We start from the raw sequence: 22,250 nt of genomic DNA, 5'->3' as shown, positions 1-22,250 counted from the left end.
AAAAACAACTCAACAGCAGCTTTCCCATGAATATTTTGGATATTTTTGGCTTCACTTCTCTTTTAGTTGGTCACTTCTGCTCTGCCATAGTACTGTTTCAAACTGATTAGTTTACTAATACTTTGACATCCAAATCACAAGCACTTTGTATGTAACAATGGTTCCCTCTCACTAACCCACCCCAACTCACCACTAAGTAAAAACATACATGGGGTCAAATTTAAAAGGTCACATAAAGTGATGGAAGCTCTCCTTAGCTGCTAAGGATTTACTACATTCTGTCTTACTGGTTGCAGAGATATGCAAAGGATGTTGCAACCGTGTGTGATGCTGATGGGAAAAACATGAGTGTCAAAGTCAACCTGATTATCTGATAGACAAGCACAAACTCTCTCATTCGATTGAGATTTGGTTGATAAAGACAAGAATTTAATATACTGAGACCTCTGAAAGGTGTTTGCATTGTCCTTACTTTAATGAAAATGCGATGAAGCCAATTTCTGAGCACCTGTCAAACGATCTGTAATTGATTACCGGCAGACCTCAAAAATGAATCATCAAGAAGGAACCAAGATGCAAACCCAAGTAGTATCCAATGCTTTCAGCAATAAAAACAATGCCTTAAAGCACAGCTCAAAGCAACTAGTAAATGACAAAGGCTGGCAAAACAAAGACAGCTGTGCAGAGTGGTGTGGGTCTCTTGGTAAGCTGTACCCATAACAGCCCCAAACCATGTTTTAATCCTGTCAAACTCAAGATCATATATCCTGAGCCAGGCCAAAATCACAGAATTGGGAATTGCATCTCCCCCACCCGCAGAAACAAGAACAACTCACCACCAGCACATTCTGGAAAGATTAAGGAGTTGTGACAGACTTCCTATTTAAACAAACTATCAAAGAGAGTTTTGGATGTGGAGTGATTTTTATCAACACATATGGCACTGACAAAAGCAATACAGGAACAGCATGTGCAGTTCTGGCATCCCACATTAAAAGAAAAATGAAACTTTTTTGAAAAAAGAGCATGTACAAAAACTAAACCACAAGATGTATTTGAAGCCTGAGTGAGAGAACTGAAGGCTGTTTAAGTTATCTTAACAACATAACCCCAATTAATGACTGTAACATAGACAAGGTCAGAATTTAATAGTTCCTCCCAGGCTTAGTTATTAATTTGTAAAATGCAGAAGGAAATCTTACTTCATTATCTACAACACATTCCTGGTTCCTCTGCACTCTGCTCACATCACTAAAAGTCCCCTACACACCAGCACAACAGGGCTCAGTCTCTCCAAAGACACCTGGTAGTGTTTGTTTTTTTTTGCATTATCCAACATATCACCTTCCAAACTGAAGATGGAAGATCCCAGCTATAATTCTCCATGAACTCATGCCCACGTTCTTAAAAAGTGATATCAAAACAGTCTATGATACATAATATGCTCTAGACAGTCAAATGACAGCAAGTTGAAAAACAGAAATAGGGTTTCCAGAAAACTTCTCTGGACCTAATAATGCGCGAGTCCTTGTTTCTGAGTATTTTTGTTTCCAGCTGTCTGTTACCAGACATCAACTGGGTGGCTAGAGCTGCAAAAATGCAACTTTGCCTTCTGAATTCAGATTTGCTCATCAAACCTATTGAATAGCAGCCAGGCTTTGGATGTTCCTGAAAGTTTGCTCCTTTGCATCCAGAAACCTGCTTACTGATCCCATCACTGATGGCAAGAATAAAATAATTATTTCTCTACCTACCAGTAAAGGCTCAACTTTGTTACCGCTGAAACTCATCCCAACCATAACAATCTATGGAAAAGCTTGAAATTAGTTATAATTATGACAATCAAAGCTATCATTCTCTTTGACCAGTATATTCTTCCAAACACTCACGTCCACCAACTTTCGTATGTGCTTGTTAATGACAGTAGGGTCAGGTTTTGGTACCACTCCAGATGCCCACTCCAGTGGTACTACTGGCTTGTTAGGGGTCGTCGGGGAGGTAGGCTGCTGAAAGATGGATCAAAACACAAAGATTTTCAAATCTGAATTATGAAGTTGAATCTCCCATTAAAAGCAGCTCTATATGTCAGAGCTACAAGCAGAAAGTCCTGGATTCCCCGTGCTATAAAAATGTGCTTAGCAAAACATCAGGCAAGGTTTTGAAGGTTTGCTTGCCTCCGCTCATAGCTTCAGTTGGGCTCTTTGCAGCACCTCGTAGCTATGCCGGCAGCATCCAGCGAGCTCAGAAGCAAAACCAGGCAGACTTTCCTCACTGCCATCTCCAGAGGGTTCAACAGCAACGAGACTCAGAGGAAGAGGGAAGGAAGGAGGGTCTCTGGACACAGGGGACATCAGAAACAGGTAAACCCAGAAATCTGCTTTTCTCCTTTCCGGTAAAGACTCGAGGAACTCTCCACCACAACACAGCCTGGCTCCAACTCCCTGCCAGAGGGACTGTGCCCAGGAGCCACAGGAGGGACTGCAGCAGCCTGAAGAAGTAGACGTTCCTACTCCATACAGCACCAGGAAGAGAGCAGGATGCAGAAGCAAGGGCAGAACTGCGCTCAGCAATCCCACTCACTGGTTTACAGCTGAGATGTGCCAGGATGAACAGCTTAACTCATCTAGGCAGCCTGAGCAGAAAGGGGCTGGCCTTTGACTTGCTATGTAGATAACACCAGCCAGACTATTTTGTTTTGAAAACAGCTCAGTCTTGACAAAACAGTAGCTGACAGCTCACCTGATGCACAGAACATGCAGCCCAACTCCCTCCACGCCACTACGGTGCTTTGGGAGAAGCTCTGGCACTCAGCTCAGCTTGTTCAAGTAGAAAATATAGGACAAACCTGAACAGAGTTTCAGGTGAGTCTTCAAAAATCACCAGTTAGTATGCAAAATTCTGCAAGGCGTATGGGCCTTCTCCTGCATCTGCCACTGGACTGCAAGCAGGTGAAAAAGTGTTGAGCAGAAAAAAATTCAGCGTGGTTTGTATCAGAAGGAAGATGACCCACAGTCTCATAACATCCCTGTATTAGCTGATGAGCAAGAAACCTGGGTCTTCTCTGTCTCCCTTTAAGCTGGTGCGAGTTGAGGGGGAGATAATTATGCCATGTAAAAATGTTACAGTTATTATTGTGTATAACAAAGGTAGTATAGACTTTGACATTGAGATGAAAAATAGTCACAAGGTCATATTCTACCGTGTTTGGTAGGAGAAAGAAAAAAAAAAAAGAAGGATGTGTTAGTGGGTTGCTTTATTAATTTGGCCTTTCCTTATTCAATTGTCAGAAGAGCTTTTATTAGTCCCTCAATGGCTCTTGACTCATCATACAAATCTGCATAAGTCAGTTTAGGAAGAAAAAAATCCCTATACCCACAGAATTCAATTTCAACAATACAGTGAACCTGGACATCCCAGCTTTGTATGCCAAAAGCACTTTAGAGAATGTTTTAATCCTAAAAATTGTCACCACGCAGTGATGGACCAACATGCTGGCAAGTGTTTTTGATCTAAAAATACGCAGAAATACAGCAATCTTAAAGATGACATGTTACATGATAACATGGAACCTGCCAGTATTGTGATGTTCTTACAGCTGTAGTCAGAGAAGAAATTTGAAATGTGTCTTCCCTTAAAAAGAAAGATCTTAGACTAAAGGGACTCAAAGCATCAGTATCAAAGTATCAGAGTGGTGCTAGACCACCAAATCCTCACAAAGAGCTTTTAATTTCTGCTGGTCCAAGTGCACAATGGCAGGAAGAGACTGAATCCACTGGAGCCTTCATCTTTCTTCTGGACTATTTCATCTGAAGCCTCATTCAATTTTTATGTTTTTTTTTTGGCAAGTTGCAGCAAAACCTTCATGTTACTGCCCACTAGCCAAAGGGAAATGTTGGTTCATTCTATTTCACTCATAACTCTTATGAACAACCATAATTTTATTTATGTATTTGAAATGCGGGCTATGAGGAAAGGTGCTAACCAATGCCCAGAGACTACCTAGCTGAATTTATTGAACATTCAGGAACACTGTACTTGGTCCTGCTGTTTGTGATTCAGCCTGTATCTCCAGTCTGTTTCACCAGCACAGGGATAACAGTATTGTAAACTGAAAAAGCACTTTCAGACGGATGCAAACATCTGCGTATTTTTGGCATTGAAATAAATTCTACTCAAATTTATGTAAGTGTGTCTTCAGTAGCATAACTGCACCAGGCAGAGTTGTCTTCTAGCCAATAGCTAGAGTAGTAAAAACTCTCGACAAGGAGATAACTAACACACAGGTCAAAGAAGGACAGTGTGACAGGGAGATGCTATACTGGCAGTCAGTCTTTAGTATTTTTTTAGGCTGCTACACTGACTGAAGAGTCTCCTCCCAGTTTTGGCAGAATGAAAGTCTTGCTCCAGTCCCTGTTAACAGCAGGCTCGTATGCTAACAGATCAGCTCCACTTTTGCCTCGAAAACGACTGCAGCAGCGTGAGGCACTTCCTCTGCAGTGCACCTGCATGGGAGTTGTATCCATACAACAATAAATCAAAGAGCAGTTGGAATGATGTAACTAGGTTGCCACACTGCCTTTGACAAGTTTTTCCACTTACAAAAGCTCTACAGATTCTTTCCCCTCTAATATTGCGTGTGTGCTTTGGCACTTCATCAAAGAGAAGTATGTTTCAAATAGTCCAGCTTCTGTCGATTCAGCTGTAGCTTTTTACCCATCAGGGTGCTGCCACGGCTCAATGTCACTGGTTATTCATTCATTGATCGTTATGCAGAGGCCTCCCACAATTGCAAGGCACCATTAAAGTGCACAGCACTGTTTATATTGCTTTTGCCCTTCTTAATGCTCAGGCTGGAGATCACAGCAGCAATGTGATAATTTTCTTCATTTACAGTAGTGGTCCATTAGTCCTTCCACAGCACAGAGCTGTAACAGTTCAACTTTCCTGGAAGTAATGGGAGCGTGAGGGAGCCAGAATGACTGCGATGAATGGGAGCTGTTGTGGTCAAATCATATCCAGCAAGGACTGGAGAGTCAGTAATGAAATTCTAGGTGTTTGAACTGAGTTAGTGTTGATGGAAGTATTCAATAGCTTCCTCACTATTGCTCGTTATCTATCATTGAAAGCACACACATATAGTCCTCAGACTCCAAGAGTGATAAACTATCTTAAAACCCAAAGAAGCCCTATACTTGGAAATTAAGGGGTTCTGCTTCTTTGGTTGCTTTTAAGAATACTTCATAGACATCGAAAGTACTGGAATGAATTACCTCAGACTACTGAACTCTGCTCTCACACCCTGCTATGCATTTCCAGCGACCATTAGTTTCTGCTGGTGTCAGGCTTGAGAGGGCTCAGCCTGAGAGCATCAAGTGTTGGATATGACAGGTAATAAGAATGTTAATGCATTGATGAAATGCTCAGAGGGAAAAGGAGTCCTCAAACTTTGGTGACAGAAAAGAGAGTAATACTTTAAAGGAAATTCAATTATTAATTAGGAGATTTATCTGTGTCCTCAGACTCGCGAAGCATAACGAAAAATGCATCAATGCAGCATTATATTTAGTTGCACATCCTAAAAAAAGTAGTAACTGCTCTGAAGTGTTTAAACATTGCTTGAGAGCCCAAGATACAGCCAATTCTATATGAATAAACAGTTTCTAAAACACCACGGCTAATGCTGTGCCTTACCTAAAACAGATCTTTGGACTCAGAATTGTTTTTATATAACTGCAACAGCATCCAGAAAATGAAGTAATGATCACTTACAAAGGACATCTTCATATAAAGCAGAACTGCGTTTTCCAGTACTTGAAGAGGTTTTGTTGAAAAATAATTAATAATGAAGTCTGGTATGTTTCACTATTTACTTCTCCCAACATGCACTGAAAACTATAATTAGTGACTGTGTTTACTACACAAGCATAACACTAAAAAGCTTTATGTGAATACAAATAAGGAAACACATTAACTGTCATTTAGTAATTTAATCAACTGCACGCAGACAAAATAAGCAATATGTCAAAATGCAGTAAAAGGTGACCTACAGATTTGGAGTTCCTTGGTTCCAGCACCAGCGAGAGCTTGTAGATATCATCCTCAGTGTGATAAAGGTCCAGGGACAGCTATATGTAAGAAAGAGGGAAAACCAGTAATATTTATTAGACTGAGTTGGATATGACAGGCTTGTAAGCAGAGATATACCTCCCACTGAGGCTAAACAAAAAGTTTTGCGACTCAGAGCTCAGGATACACGCCAAAGCTGTGTGCAGCTGCTGGGAAAGCAGCTTTTTATGGAGCCAACATAACCCACGCTGGTGAGCACACATTGCTGTTCGCACCTGTACTGAGCTGAACAGGCGCTGTACTCGAGGGCTGTCACAACCTGCATCCCAGCTCACTCAATGTGAGGGGCTGCGTGCTGACCTTCTCCAAAGAGGGACATTGGCACTGAAGACCACCCTTATGCAAAACACTTTCTTCTAGCACCTCAATGGTCATGAGAGATCACAGAAAAATAACCTGGTGAATACAAAAACTGCAGGAAAGAAGTTGTAAAGGGGCTAGGCTAGAAGGACTTCAGATTGCGTTTTGGTCAAATTTTGTTCCTGAAGAAGGGTCAGAGTACTGCAGCTCTTCTTCAGAGATCAGCTTGTGCAGCAAAAGCCTTTGTGGATAGCCCTGGGCACTGACACGGGCCCAGGAGACACAGGCCAGGCTTGGCACCGCTGTTGATGCAGCAAAGCAAGCCACGAGGAGCAATCCCAGCTACTTTAGCTCAGCTTGGCCTGTTCTCAATCCCCTTTCAGCAAGTAAGGCAAATTCCCTTTCAGCTTCTGTTTTTAGATAAATGAAAGATTTTTCTTCGAAGTTCTCATTCTTTTCCCTAGAGGATTTATTGAGGAAAAAGGAGGGGCATAAATACGTTTAAAGTAAGAGGAGTCTGTTTGTTTTTACTTTGGCATCTGGGGTCTTGCACTGATGCAGATCTGCAGTAAATTCCTCCTCTTTTCGAGTGATGAAGGAGAAAAGTAATCAATGTTGTCGCTAATATTTTGCAATGAGAGGAAATGAACATTGCATGTTTCCTGTGATCATATCCCTACATTAATTGGCTTTGGAGTAGTTGACATGATTTGAAGTTATCTACTGTGCAAATCCCCAATTAAGCTAAGATTGAGTTAAACGGATGTTTCCCAGCAGGCAGACAGAATTACTACTGATTAAATGACTGTGACAGAAGGTTATTTTTAGAGAACCTGAAATGCTGAATTAGTAACAAGCAGGACAAGCTACACCATACTGCAGAACCACCTCTAGGAACCACCTTCTTTTAGGCAGAATTTTGTGCCATGAGTAAGACAGAAGTTGTACCTTTCCCAAGACAGGTACACATTCCAAAATGAACACATAGCTTTATATATGCCCCAATACTGCATTATTAATTTTGTCTAGCTGTAACACTGTGCTGATTTTTGTGCTTTGTAACTTGGTTATGGGCACCAGTGAAAGCTTGAGCATTCTGCAGGTTCCTTCACCCAGCCAGCATGCTGCTGTCACACAGGAATGCAAGGACCTGTCCTAAAAATAACGTAGATCTAGTAACCGCTGTAACAAATATTGTTCATGTACTTAGTTATTCAGTGACTGTACTCTTAGGTTCCTTGGTAGTATAAAATAAGTAGAACTCAGCTGGAGCATATCATATTATCAGGTCAGGCTGGGACTGATAGCAGATCTGCTAGTTCGAAGAGCCTTGCCCTGTTCCTACTGAAGAGCATGATTTTCTCAGCAGGCCAGATGAGCAGGGTGTGGATTCGGTGATGGAAATGCATTAGCCTTTACTGAGCAAGTTTCTATCTTCCCCTCTCTGAATTATCTGACCTTATCATAAGCAGCAGTTATAACTTCATTAGGCGCAATGTGTTAAGCATACAGTGCGTAAGGTATTGTCTAGTACAGAAGTTTCAAATACTAGCAAAAAATGACAAGCATGATGACTATGCAGTTACATAAACCCTATTTTTTTTATTTTATTCACAGTTTTGTTGTTACAGATAAAGTGTAATAAGAGTTTTCCTAGGACGATCTTTACAGCAAGTAGCAGTTTCCATTCTAATTTGACTTTCATTGCTGTCCTATTTTTCCAAGCAATTTTGAGGGGACTGAGGAGAGTGGGGAGTGACTTTTTTTTTTTTGTTGCTAAGTGGAACTCACTGAACATAAGTTAGGGAGGGTAACTTTCAATTTGATTGTTTAGATATTTCTCATTCTCTTCACTAGACTGTACAAATGACTGGGACTTTCCAGTCATTTGCATATAGTCTCAGAACAGGTTAGATAAATAGCTGTTGAGACCTAAAAATAGCGGGGGAAAAATGGTGGCACCAAATAAGTTCTAACGCAGTTAGTATAAATGCACTGTAGTCTAGTTGAGAGACCGAGATCCACTTCCAATCCGCAGAAAGTGATGAAACGTTTACCCATAGGCTTTTATTCACATTGTGAAATAAGAACAATGTGGAAATAGTGCACAGCAGGTAAGGAAATCCCTTAAGGATCCTTACCAAATGTAAGTTTTCTAAAGACGAAAATGTTATTAGAGCTATTATTCCTCTTTGGTGCATTGCCAAGCTTGTACTTCGGTCCTCTTTTATTACTTCTACTTCTTAGCTCCAGGTTCCAGATGCCAGGGTACAGAACTGGGTACAGAGTCAGTGCAGATGGAGTGAGCGTGGCCAATAAGGCAGGAAAGGAGGAAAAACCACGCAGACTGAACAAGCATGCGCTAAGAAGTGAGTCCATCTTAGTGTAACACACTCTGGCTCACCTGCAGCTGAGTCGTGGCACATTTACTTCTCTTGCCTATATAACTCAGACTCATTTACACATGATGAGAGGACTTGCATCACTAGAGTTCCCTCTCAGCTTTGGCAGTGTCCTATGCAGGTAAACTTGGCTTTTGTCTCACTGGCCTCCATACAGCAAACCTTTTCCTCATTTGTGGTTTGCTAACTTCCATACAAAATGGAAGGTACTTGTTCAAAGCTAAAATTCTGTGAGCTAAAAACTGATGTTTTATGCTGACAATAAGATGGAGGGGAAAGCAGACTTCTAAGTTTGTGTGCAGACATTCAAAGCAAGAGCGAGACCAACTTTCCAAAATGCTGATGGTTCAGCAGCTACCACTGAAGCCAGAGAGATTTAAGTTCTCTTGTTTCCCACCCACTCTTTCGGTCTATACGCACAACAGCATCTGAAAAACGCCTGTAAGACCCTTGACCAGGTAGCCTGAAGCTTACTACCAAGCCCTCGCCCCAGCTTTTAAACCAAGCTCTCACTTCATAGCTCTTAACACGGTCTCCCCAAAGTCACCATTTCCATACCACTTGAAAGTTATCAGTTACCCCAGAGCAGACAGGGCTCCACCACCGAGGAAAAGAAAAAGCAGGGCAAATTCCCACATGCCCATGAATTACCCATTTTATATTTCTGTGCAAGTTGTTGGACTAGCAAACCAGCATCCCGTGATTCATTTGTCAAGGAAGCACAGGCCAGGCTGTTAGCGCTTGCTAAGTGTAGCGTAAAAGGCGACACTACAAGGTATGGAGGCCAGGCAAGAGATTTACACATTGCTTATCAGGACAAAGCACCTACTAAAAGCTTGCCTGGATAGAAGTGGCTTAATGGGAAAACAGAAGTGAACAAATAGTTGCGTCAGCTGGTTAATAAGCAAATGAAAAGAACTTTACATATTTATGCAAGTGTACTAGTTTTGAAAGGGACTTTCTCTAAGTAAGTTAAAGATGAGAAAAATGTTTACAGTTTACAGTTGTGAGGGAAGACCTAGCAATAAATAGAATAGTTATTTCGTCAGGGTCTGAAAACTGAGGAATACTTTGGCAGCAAGGGAGGCTAAATCTGCTAAAAGACCATTTGCACGTAGCAAGGTCAACTATTTTTAGTTAGCAGTTCTTGTCAGCTTTGGGCTGCAATCCCAGCTTTTCTTCTCCTCTTTCTCTGACCATAGCCTATAATTTAAAACTTTCTTACTAACAAAAAGATTGACAGAAACATTTCACGTACTATATAGGTTCATTATTACTATTTAACATCGTTAAAAAGTATTGTATTCATATGTAGAGATGAGGACAAAACCTATGTACTGGAAGAAAAGTGAGAATATTCATATTACAATATGTACCAAAATTCTGGTCCAGGAACTTTTTGTAGAAATGTTTGTATTTTTCTTTCCAGGTGTCACTGTCTTAAATCAAGACTCCCACACTATCTAATGTACTTGAACCACAACTACACTTCCAGTGACTATTACGAAGACAGAATTACCCTGGAAAGGTTTTAGGATACCTACAGCTGTCTATCTAGGATGCCCATGGCTGTCTCCATCATTACTAAAAAGTACTACCATGGGATCATGCCAACAGGTAAAAAGCAGCATAAGCTAATTTTAACCTGTCATCAGGTCTGGAATCAAGCGTGTAACTTCATTTATTTGCAATCAGATTGGCTCAACTATAACCAAAGTCAGCAGAATTATATTAGGAATGAATACATCAGAGCAGCATAAGTAAACAGTACCCATCATGTACTCAATTACTTCTCCTGGTGAATGAAATATACCAAATTAAATACAAAAATATAAATAAAATCTGTATCATTTTGCTGAAAACAAACAAAACTAGGATTTATTTTTTTTAAAGGAAAAACAGGCACACTATAAACTCAGGTCAATACAATGATGGATATGAACCTACAAGGTCTTAGAAAAATCTGAAGTGTTCTACTCCTTTTGGAAAGCAGGCTGTGACCCAAAAGAGAGAAGAACAGCTAATGAAAACGTCAGCGGCAGTTCAGCTTCCATCTCTCACTTCACATTGTCTAATTTCTGCACTTTTGTGCTCAGATTCTTATTGCTCAGTTCCCTAAAGCCTGAGGTTCCACTTCCCCCTACTCACAGCCAAGCTTGTAAGAAACTGAACTTTCAGAAACCGCCAGGGAGGGAAGGAGTAGCATGAGGTAAGAAAGCAACTCCCAATCCCTACAAAACCAAAACAAGATAATAAATATCTGCCTTTATAGTCTCATTTTTAAATTAAAGGGGTGTTGCAGTGGGCAACACATAGTCCCTTCTCTTCCCTGTTCCACTATCCAGGATTAGGACTTGTTCCCAGATTGTTCCATGCAAGGTATAACAGCAGAAGGTTTTCCTATTTCCCCAATCTTTCCCATTCCTCATTACAATGAAGCCACAGGTATATTCACACCAGCTTGGTAGCTCCAAGCTCAGGCTCATAGCTGTCAGCCTTTGTAGTGTAAAGCTCTGCACCTGATCAGTCCTAGCATAAATCCATCACAAACTACAACCTCTGCTTACTTTCTAGATATGCACATTTTTGAGCATTTTAAAGTAAAGCATGTAAGGAAAAAAAATCCAAGGCTCCTGCCCAACAGCCCTCCAGTTCAAGTATTTACCTAGAACAAGGTAGGTTATGAGCGTTACCTCAAGTCTGTGACCTGACTGAGGAAAAACTGGAATTTGATTCCCACCTCCCCAGGGAGTGAGGGACAATGTTGAGACATTGCCTGTTCTGGACACAGCTATTTGGAGATAGCCACGTTATCTCCCTGGCTTTTGATCTAGATTTTTACTGTCATCTAAATTAAAAAAAAAAAAAAAAAGAGATTTTGAGAAAAACATCAAGAAGTTCTTGCTACCTAACAAAACAAACACTGGAAAAATTACCAAATTTGTCCTATTTACACACAGGTCTTGTTTAGTTCTAAGTTTATTTTTAAAATAACTCTATTGATTTAAGGAGAGCAAAGAGGTTCTCTTTCAGCTGGATTAGAGATCTGAAAGACAAAGTTAAATAACAAGAACAGAAAAAGCATAAAATGATTACATATCAAGAGAGCCCTTCACCTAACATGACATGTTTCAGCCTACTCCCAGGCGAGTAGGTGACTTTTATTTGCTTGCAACACCAACTGTTTTATAACAAACAATATGCTTTTTTTCCCCTCAAGTTTCACAGGTTCTATCTCTAATTCCAAGACACTGGGTTTTGCCCATGACCTGAACAAACTGTGGTGCTGGGTCAAACACTGCTGCAGTTGAGATCAGTGCTAAAATGACTACATTTCAACAGAAACAGGATTTGGCCTGATGGTTCAGGCCCCATGCTTCAGTATGTTTTGAAATAAAGTATAGTATTTATTAAAATGACATTAATTGTCTACATGTCAAAAAGGGGACTGAAAACAAATTCGTTTTAGCATTGTCAGTTGCAGCTTTTTAAAAAAATAAATGTTTTATTTAGTCTTTTTGAAATCTTACTTTCCTTTGTTTTAAATGGGACATTCAAATCCTTATCTGCAATTTGTGTGTGTAAGTTTCAAACCTCCCCAAATGTAGCCACTGCCAAGAGGAAAGGAGAAGGAAGGAGCAGAGTTTGCAGAGGCTGTTTAATGACATTCAAGAGTATTTTTATTTACTGGACAGGAAGGGTACTGTGTTGCACACAAAGCAAAGGGGAGCGAGAACAGAGTGATGCCCAAGTTGGAATTTCACTTCTGTGTCCATGTCAACGTGTCACCTGATCTTTGTGCTGGAGATGTAAGCATCAATTTTAAGTAGTCAGAACTCCATTTTTGGTTCTCCTAACACAGATAGACCCCTCTTTCTGTCATCCTTAAAATAATTAATAAATAACAATCCTGTTGCTGCTTCCAGCCATCACATACCACAGTAATGAAACCCTCTGACTTTATTCACACTTCACGTGAACTTGTTTCAGTTTTATATTCTCTCCCTTTTCTTTTACAAAACTGGGATAACGATGTGCACTTATCTCTATAGATATGAATATTCCTATTGGCATTCAACATCTGAATAATGGAAGTGAATTGAAACATGCTCAGTACTTACAGTTAGCAGGTTAATTAAATCCATATTAGGCTCTAAATGGTGAGAGGCAGTTTGCAGGGAAACCAGTTCACTCAAGGTGATGGAAAGCTGCTGCATTTTCACTATGTTAACTTTGTTCTCATCTATCCAGTCAGGAAAAATGACATGGACAGCAATCAAGTCTTTCAAATGAACTCCTAAAATAGGGATTTTGAAGCCAATACAGTCAGCAAAAGCCTTGCGGTAGTTGCAGTAGTTTCCATTAGAAGAGACCAGCTCTGTCATTTCATTCCAGTCCTACAAATAGCCAGAGAAGCAAGTCTGTGAAAGCATTCATAGCATTTCCTTAATCTGTTTTAAAGGAGCACAACTCATGTGAGGGTGTTGACAGTGTTAATCTCCTCTCTGGCACAGGCAATCAAGCAGAGGATCTCCATAAGCTAATCCTTCTCCATTGAGAGGAATGCAACCAAAGTGCCTTTTAGGATGCCCTGCCACGATCCAAGTATAGTGCTGGTGAAACACCTGCACTGCAGAACCCATTAGACCTCAAAGAAGTGATGTTCTGCTCAGCACGTCTATATTCTGGAGTCCATCATACCTTTGTGACTTCTGAAGACAGATGAGAATGAGTTTCTTTCAGGCGAGAAATAGAGCTGTGGCTTAGACCTCCCACAACTGCCATCAGTGTGTTGAAGTTCTGGAGGTGAAGGAGCTTCTGCAGGAGAGATTGATCATGCATAATTAAAAATCAAGGAAATACATGTGGCAGCTATCCAGTGTCATATACTGGACAAGCTAAAGGAAACAATCTATCACTGCTAAAGCAGCAATCACTAAACCAGGGGACATAACAGAACGCTTCAGCATTTCTTTTTTTAAACTAGCTTAGCCCCACAAGAAACAAACAATAGTGACAGTTGTCAGCTAGAATAAAACAAAGAAAACTTATTTTATAGTTATGTCTGCTAGCTAAAAAATGCAGACAAACCACACCTGAACAAATAACCTGCAGTGATGTTGAACAGGTTATTCACTGAGGAAATAGCACAAAGAGCATCCACTTCATTTGTTTACTAGATTCTTTATTTGTATTATTGCTTTATACTGGAAGAAAAAGACTCATTTGCAAGACTTACCTGCGCAACATTGATAAACTTTGTGATTACTTCTGCCCTTTGCTGGGGTGTTGGTTTGCTGAGAACCATGAGCTGGACCCATTTGGAGATACCATTAAATAAGGCAATAGATCTCTCCAAAGTAGGATTGTTCTCCAAGCAGCCATGGATCACATAGCTTTGGTAGTCTGTGAACTAACAGAAGAAAAACATTTTCAGTAAAACAGTGGGCAAGTTAAGAATCAAGTTGAAACTTGGATCATTTTTTCTTTTTAAAGCTCCTCTGGTTTAGGAAGCGACCAAGACACACAGGGTCAACAGACCCTGCTGCACATCAATTCTTTCTTTAAAGTTCTGGGGTTTTTTTTAAACTTGGATGTCAAGTTAAAGCTTTGGTGTTTGTGTGTCAGGTAATACAGGAGCCTGCATGATGAGCATAATTACTACTTCCATGGAATTATCTTTCCCATAATTTACTCAACACTTACAAGATTTTATTACATGTAGTTTTACTTGACATTCTCATGGCCTGATACTCTATAGGAATTATCTAGTGCTACAAGCAAGAAGCATATAAATAAGAGCTTTCATCCCACTCCAATATCCTGACCAACTCCATTGTTGATGTAAAGAGGGAAATCTTGGCCCCACTGAAATCAATAGGAGCTCTGTCACTCTTCACGGGAGCTTGAACTGCATCCCAAGATGCTAACTACACACTCGTTTTCTTCCTCCTATGTCAAAAAAAATTGTGTTGCACAAGGAGCTACTTCTGATACATCTTGCTCCTTTTTACGTTACTGTTCAATCCTTGTGTGTTCATGGATATGGTTCTACATGGGAAAGCTACATCTCCCAAGAATTAGATTTTTCCTAAATGCTTAGAAAACATTTGTCAGCTGTCCTTTAAAGACAGATTTTCAGAAGCTTATGACATAAGTTTAGCTTGTTTAGGGAGTTGCTAGCAATGCCAGCCAACACTAGTTTCTTGGTCTTAGCTGATCAAAAATTGCCTGCTAGCAGGCCATACGATGGCATATACTCTTACACAGCAGATGCTCGTCTCAGAGCTGCAGATAAACTGTATTTCAGCATTCAGACACTTTTAAATGTTTTCTGTTATAGTTAACACTGCCCTTCCTTCGCTCCTAGATTTTTTTTTTAAATAGGTATAAGCAAAGACAGGATTCAGACTAATGATCTTCTACAATTATATAGCTTTGAGATAACAAGATTAATTAACTCTAATTTGTTGCAGAGAAAGATCTGAGATTGCAAAAGTCAAGCCGAAGAATTAACAGGTAAATTAGAATCAACAAAGAAAAAAGAAAATTCACTGCAGGTCTGAGTTTCCTTTCTGGAATTCCCAGAGGAATTAAAATATATCTTAAGTCTTTTGACTTAAGATTAAGATTGTAACTAACTTAAGTAGTTACAAATCCATGCCTTTTTTCTTGTCCTTCCCTCCTTCTTTGAGGTTAGCATTGCACAGATCACGGTAGGGTGTTTTCCCATGATTTGAAGTCTAGAGTAATAAGCCTTTGAACATTGTTAAATTACATCAAAAGCAATTCTATTTAGACTGATCTCAGGTCCTCATTGATCTCTTTTTCCTTCCTCTCTTGAAACAAGCAAAAAAATTCCTATATTTTTCTTAGTTTTGGAGTTTGATTTCTTTTATGCTCCAAAACACTTTAAAAAAGTCTCAATTTTTTTTCTGAAGAGAACTTGTCATCTTGAAAACTTGCTGCTTCCATTTGCCATCAGATACAGTGGCATCATGTGACTTTTTCATACGGATATATGCCCACAGAAATCAGCATTACTTTTGGCATTTGGGTTACTCATTTGTTTTGCTTTAGTTTCTACTTTCATTTTCATCCATTTTTGCCTCTTGTTCATGTACAATCCTGTGTGAAAAGAAGCAACTGTATCTCTTAATTTTTCTCAGTGCCAATATGGGAGAAGGAGGAAAGAAGTTGTGCAGTCTCTATTCTTGCAGGTTTTCAAGACTCAACTGTCTAAGTCCCTGAGGAGCACGATTGATCTCAGAGCTGACCCTGCTTTGGGCAGGGAGTTAGCCTAGAGGCCTCCTGAGATCTCTTCCAACCTGAATTATCTTCTGATCCTAAGTTGGCAAATGAAAGGACAGTTTCTGAAGAAGTGGTTGGGAGCAAATGGAGACTACAGAAGGACTATACATATTTCAATAATTTCAAAAATTGTTCATTGCAAAGACTCTGATGTTTTCTGAAATGTATAACTATTTTCCCCAGAGGAAAAAAGCCCAAACATCTGAAGATTATTAGTTTAATCAATTGCTGCAACACATGACTGCTAGCTTTTAGCAGTAATTTTTGCCCAGAACTTCTCCATAAAATTAACTTCTGATACTAAAAGAATCAGTCATGAAAAAGATCAAGGAAATGCTGGTGCAGCCATGGCTATGTACATCATATGAAGGATTACGAAGATTTACTACACTGAAATGCCAAGGGTAAAACGTCATAAATGTTAAGCCATGTGAATGCTCTTTAAGGACAAGCTCCTAACTGCAAATGACAAAGCTGTAGACTTCTTACAGAAATTCGCCTAAAAGATTTATGCTCCAGAAAAGTGAGATGTTCAGCTAGCTCAATGGGCTCCAGATGATCAAACAGCAGGCAGGCTTTTCCTTTCTTGGAAATCTTCTTCCTCTGTGTAACTCTTCTCATCCAGTCATAGGAAGGACTGCAACAAAAAAATACATATAATTCTAAATTCTATTTGGGTATAGACGAGCGCAGCACACAGTTTCCACACATAATATAAAATTACCAAGAGACAGACCATGAGCTTTCTGACCTGCAACATCCAGCACATAACAAACACTCAGAGTAAGACCTGTTCAGGTGCATAACAGAAGATAAGAGCTTCGGAGGTGCTACTGCAAATGATAAATAATAGCTGGTTTCTATCAGAACAAGAGGACAGCGTATTATTCCCTACAATACAGGAAGCCATAATTAAAGAATGCTTTGGAAATACAAGAAGAACAGGTTACACCAAATTCTGATACAGAATAAAAGAAGACTTGAATAACATCAAGGTTTATTTTTTACTCTGTAAGACCACAGGTCCGTGAAATAACGGAACAACAGAAACAGTCAGTCAAACAGCTAACAATAAGAAGTGGGTGGAAAGAAAGGCAAATCATTTGCTTGAAAGCAATGGAATAATTCCTACTCCTATACAGAAAAAGCACTTCAGAGAGCAGAAAGAGGTTGCTAACAATATTTTAAAATGAGGATTTAAGAGGCAATATTCGTGTCATTTCACTGCATTTCTTCTTGCAGGAAGAAGTCTTGCAACTTTAATTGAAATTAGTAGTGCTGTCCTTCCAGGTTACTATGCCATTTTTAAATGAGGAAAAAAATCACTATGCATACGCCATATTTTAAAAGAAAATCTACAATATCAGATGAGATACAAGAGCCTGTGTGATGATGTTTAAAAGGTAACTTTCATTTCAGTGTGTCAAGGAAATAGTAGTGTAATCATTTTGATGCAATAAAAGTACCAGTGTGCATGTTAAAGATTATCCAGTTAAATCATAGACAAGAAGTACACAAAAAGCCATTAGAAAAAATTAACAGGTTACTGATGGGAGAACCAAAAAGTTTCCTTGAGAAAATGCAAGATTTACACAACGTGCCAGTCACTGCTTGTCATTCTGTAAGAAAAATTATAGGAAAAAAGTAATATTAATCACTTAATTGGCACTAGCTTTGTCAGGAAGATTATTTCTTTTCCGTTTATATTGAAAACTTACATACAGATAAGAATATTCTCTTTAGTGTGACACTACAACTAGAATTTCAAATTTTTAGTAACTTCGAATCTAGAAGACAATATAAGCTTTTTGTAACTGCTTTTTTGCTTTCTCTGGATCAAGATGGCCCTTAATATTTTTAAATTTGCACAGAACTAGAATTCTGCTGTGACAGAGACAAAGATGTCGAAGCTCATGAAATCCTTACATGCTGGAGATATCAATGAGATGGATGTGATCCTCATATCCGAGCTGGCTGGCTACTTCTCGAAACTCTTCAGTCAGACGAATCAGCCCAAGATCCAAGTTAAACTCCGCAGGAAATTCCAAAATCCAGTATCTGAAATCCCCAGACCGTGGTTAAGAGATGCCCAAGGATTCAGGTGTAATAGTCAGTGGCTGCATATATGTCAACACATTTTATTCTTTAGGACCTAACAAACATTTCAGATCCACTGGTCTTTGGGCAGAGAGTGTGGACTACCTCAACCTGTTGCTTCTGTAACTATCTGTGACACTGAAGGGGCAAGCCACTTTATCATATAATTTCCTTTGATTAATTCACCACAGCACAACACAGAAGCACTCTATTGAAATGCAAAATTACAGTGATGCCTCAGGTGACACACAAAAGGCACACACACAGTGTCCTGACTCACTGCTGTCAGGACACCCAAATGACACTTGCACTTGGCCCTCGTCCAAGTGAGACACTTCGTCTGCTCAGAAAAGATTTTTCAATGAAAACATAAAATTGAGTGGCAGTTCTACCATGATAACCACATAAATGAGATGTCTCCTCTGCTATTTAAGGGGGTATGGAAAAGGCTTTATCAGTCCTGCTTTCAGTAACCCCTCTTGCCTTTCTTCACAATGATGTAACAGCCCAGAGGAAGGAGAAAAAAAAACACATTTGTTTGAAGGAAGCAAGTTATATTGAGTTAACTTAAAAATTCATGCTCTCTCTTTTACAGAGAAATGTTCCTACACAAGCAGAGCCTAACATGTGAAAGCTTTCCCATAGAAACAAGGTCAGAGACACTCGGTGCAGGGATCAGAACATATCCGACCTGTAATAATAGCTTTGGCATCACTAACACACTCCTGTCATCATGAATTACGTAGGGATTTCGTGAACTGAAGTCAATAGCCCAGAGACAATCTTCCTCTACCACACTAAATTACATCTTGAAGCAAAATGTGTCTCTCCTCTGTGTGGCACTGACCCAGTCTCCCTCTAAGAAGTGTCTCACTCAAACACCAGGTAAATCATAACACAAGTTTTCAATCAGCTTTTTAGCTCAATGCAGTTAAGTGTCTTAAAGGCTGGATGACTCAACATAAACAATTGTTTTCAAAGCACAGAAATCCACTCTTCAAAAAACAAAAAAAAGCTTTATATATTTCCCACGGTTTAGTTTTAATCTTTACAAAAAGAAGTTACACTGATAGTATTCACAGAAGCATAAAACCAAAATGCTAGAGGACCAGAAGCATGCTTACCTCATGAAATAGCAGATTTTTAATCTGAATTCATTGCAGTCCTCACCATTGGCTTCTCTATACGTGTGCTAGTTAAAGAAAGCTTTGTGTGCCTTGGTTTGGTAATGTTGGTTTTATCCACAGAAGACTTTAACACTAGACCAGCTGAATAAAAAACAGTATCAAACTTTTCTTCTAGAAATAACCACAGTATGCTCTGATACTTAGTTCACTTTCACGCCATCTTAGGGAACAAAGACCATTTTCTGGCTGCCACTTTGGTTTTTGCCCTAGCAAAAATGCTTCTACTATACTATTCTGAATATTCTGCTCAACAGTTTCTTGCCAGCTCTAGCTAGCCAAATACTTATGATAACTGAATTCTTTAAGATGTATAAATGACAAGTAGGTGCTTAGCTACCACTGAGAGTTCATAGCAGTCAAAGGCTAGCCTGCCATGATACATTTGAAAAGTTAGCTTGGCCACATATTTCCACTTATTCAAAATAAATGCAAAGTATGCCTCAGTATGCCTGCATACATGGAAAAAGTCCACAAGCAGTGGCACAAATAAGCTCACAGATTTCTATCTTTTAGGTTGAAGAAAATTTACCTCTAAATCTTGTTTGTCACTAATTGACACATTTTTACACACAGAGACAGAAACGATCTGCTTTTGACATTGTAAAGTTGATTTGCAAGACTTTGTGAAAAGATATGTGGACAGAAGCTTGCCAGCTAGCTCTGTGGAAGGCAGATACCACCGGTGCATTAAAAGAAAAGTTCTTGGCAAATGGCTGGAGCACTGATTTCCTTTGTCATCTGCGAAACAGAAACAGTGAGTTAACCACATTACTCATGGACACAGAGGAGCTTTTATTCTTCAAGTGGAGTGAGACAGAAAGGATCAAAAGTGGAAATGTTGGCTTGTTATATACCAAATAGGTAGGAAACAAAACCAAAGCCCAAAAATGCTCCTCTAATGATATTTATTGCTAGATTGTAGTGCTAGGTATTTAAAGGGAAAAAAAAACCCTCAAACCAGTGTAGATAACAGGCCATACCTAAAAAAAAAAAAAATAGTGCATGGACAGCACAATGCTAAAGGTTATACAAAGAGACTGCCAGTGATCTGAAGAACAAAACTAAAATTAGTCCATCAAAAGGGTGGTGAGATGATTTATGTACAACCACTTCCAATATTTGTTTTATTGAAGCTTTACAGCTTTATGTTAACAATTAGATTGTTAAAAATGGGATCTGCCTCAGGGAATTCAGTGTCAAAGTAGCACCTCACATCTATGCCCCGGGTCCCATCCCCAGCTGCCTTACAGACCCTTGTGTCTTTGCAATGTAGCTGCTGGAACTACAGAAAGAGTTATTCCCTGGCAGGCTGTCTGACCATCAGTCTTCCTCAACATCTGCAATCTTAAGATTATTCTCTGTCACTCTTTTAAAAGACAGTAGATGATACTCATGATTGAAATAGGAACCACACATGGACTACACTTGACAAGAGAGCGTGCATACAAAAGGAATCCAACAGACAGCAAGTATATGAGCTCTGCTAATACTTTCATTAGGTTTTAGAATGACAGATTTGATAGTGGTCTACAAAAATGGATATATGGGGATTCACTACAGTCAGCACAAGATCTGTCCATCCCTCAGTTATTTAATGTCTCTTACCTTCAGATACTTGTTTCTCTCTACAAGGGAAAAAAAAATTAATACCTCATTCCAATCAAAAGCTGTCCCACATTTCAAGAGAATCTAAATGCAGCTTGGTGAATTAAGGCCCCATTTCAAAGCATTTAAGCCCATCCATGAACTCATCTGACTGCAATGTGACATATGTCATGATTAATGGTGTTATGGATCAAGGTCTATTTCATCACTTCTTTTCCTCAGACCTGGTACATCACACTTTAATAAGACTAAAGATTATATGAGCCTTAAGTCATATTCTTGCCAATTATTGCATGATGATTCGGAAAACCTTTCAAAAAAATGACTGGTCAGAAATGCAGCTGTGTAACCACTCAAGACAAGGATCAATGCCAGAAATAACTCCTTGAATAATTCAACTAAAAACCTTTCTTGGTGAAAGCCAGCATTTTAAAAACCACTATACCCACCATTGTGCATTATCTGTATTAAGAAAGTTTAATACAGTATGCATGTGATTAAAATTCTGGCCTATGTGATTCTGGGCCAAAACAAAACATGGAAAACTTTACAGAACAGAAATGTTGTTTGCCAAGGGAAAGAGATTGGCTAAAACAGAGAACAGCAGGGGTTATAATATAAGATTAATTTCAAGAACAGCAAAGTAAAGTACTGAAAAAGCATACCAAACATTTCAATACAAGTGTTCAAAAGCTCATCTAACGTTGCAGCCTTCCCAAGTGTGTTAGACCCCATTGTCTTTTAATCGTTGTCAAAAAATAAGAGACATTTTCACCAAGTAGAAGGATGCTTCTTCAGCTGCACAGCTTTTTCACTTTATTGTTGGTTGCATTCTTAGCTGAACTTCAAGGAAAATCTAAAGAAAGTAAAAGAAATCGTAATTCTATGACTATACAGAAGACTTATCAGGATGCAGTGTTTATAGTACCACTCATCTTTTCTAGAAACTGTTTTTTCCCCACACAATATAGAGCATGTGAAAGACTGCTGTAAGATTTCCCTACATTCCAGCTTGGGTTTGGTTGGTTTTGGTTTTGTGTTTTGGTTTTTTTTGTTTTTTTTTTTTTTTTTTTTAAGCGGTTGTCCAATTGTTCGTCCACTAGCACAAAATAAATCCATAGCTCGGGTCATAAAACAGAAACCAGATGGTAAATGAGGGCATGCATGTACAATGACGCACATTTTGTTCAGATAATTTTATTTACACTTGATAAGTCACTTT

At 39.3% G+C, this 22,250-nt stretch overlaps 1 protein-coding gene across 1 annotated transcript in view; it reads right to left on the bottom strand.

Annotated features, from left to right (window-relative positions):
- Positions 1 to 21,763, bottom strand: part of RASGRP3 (RAS guanyl releasing protein 3) — a 30,729-nt gene extending 8,966 nt beyond the window's left edge. Inside the window, exons 1-10 of the mRNA XM_009980218.2 lie at positions 21,694 to 21,763; positions 20,059 to 20,161; positions 19,361 to 19,423; positions 18,066 to 18,197; positions 16,629 to 16,776; positions 14,068 to 14,241; positions 13,530 to 13,646; positions 12,950 to 13,225; positions 6,048 to 6,125; positions 1,890 to 2,006 (exon numbers count right to left, since the gene is read on the bottom strand). Coding sequence (XP_009978520.1) covers positions 1,890 to 2,006; positions 6,048 to 6,125; positions 12,950 to 13,225; positions 13,530 to 13,646; positions 14,068 to 14,241; positions 16,629 to 16,776; positions 18,066 to 18,197; positions 19,361 to 19,423; positions 20,059 to 20,161; positions 21,694 to 21,763 — 1,278 coding nt within the window. The remainder of the gene's footprint in view (positions 1 to 1,889; positions 2,007 to 6,047; positions 6,126 to 12,949; positions 13,226 to 13,529; positions 13,647 to 14,067; positions 14,242 to 16,628; positions 16,777 to 18,065; positions 18,198 to 19,360; positions 19,424 to 20,058; positions 20,162 to 21,693) is intronic.
- Between the last annotated feature and the right edge of the window lie 487 nt (positions 21,764 to 22,250).

Source organism: Tauraco erythrolophus, chromosome 2, assembly GCF_009769465.1.
Source record: "Tauraco erythrolophus isolate bTauEry1 chromosome 2, bTauEry1.pri, whole genome shotgun sequence".
Lineage (NCBI taxonomy): Eukaryota > Metazoa > Chordata > Aves > Musophagiformes > Musophagidae > Tauraco > Tauraco erythrolophus.
Note: the sequence above shows the minus strand (reverse complement) of the source record. Positions and strands in the feature narration are given on the sequence as shown.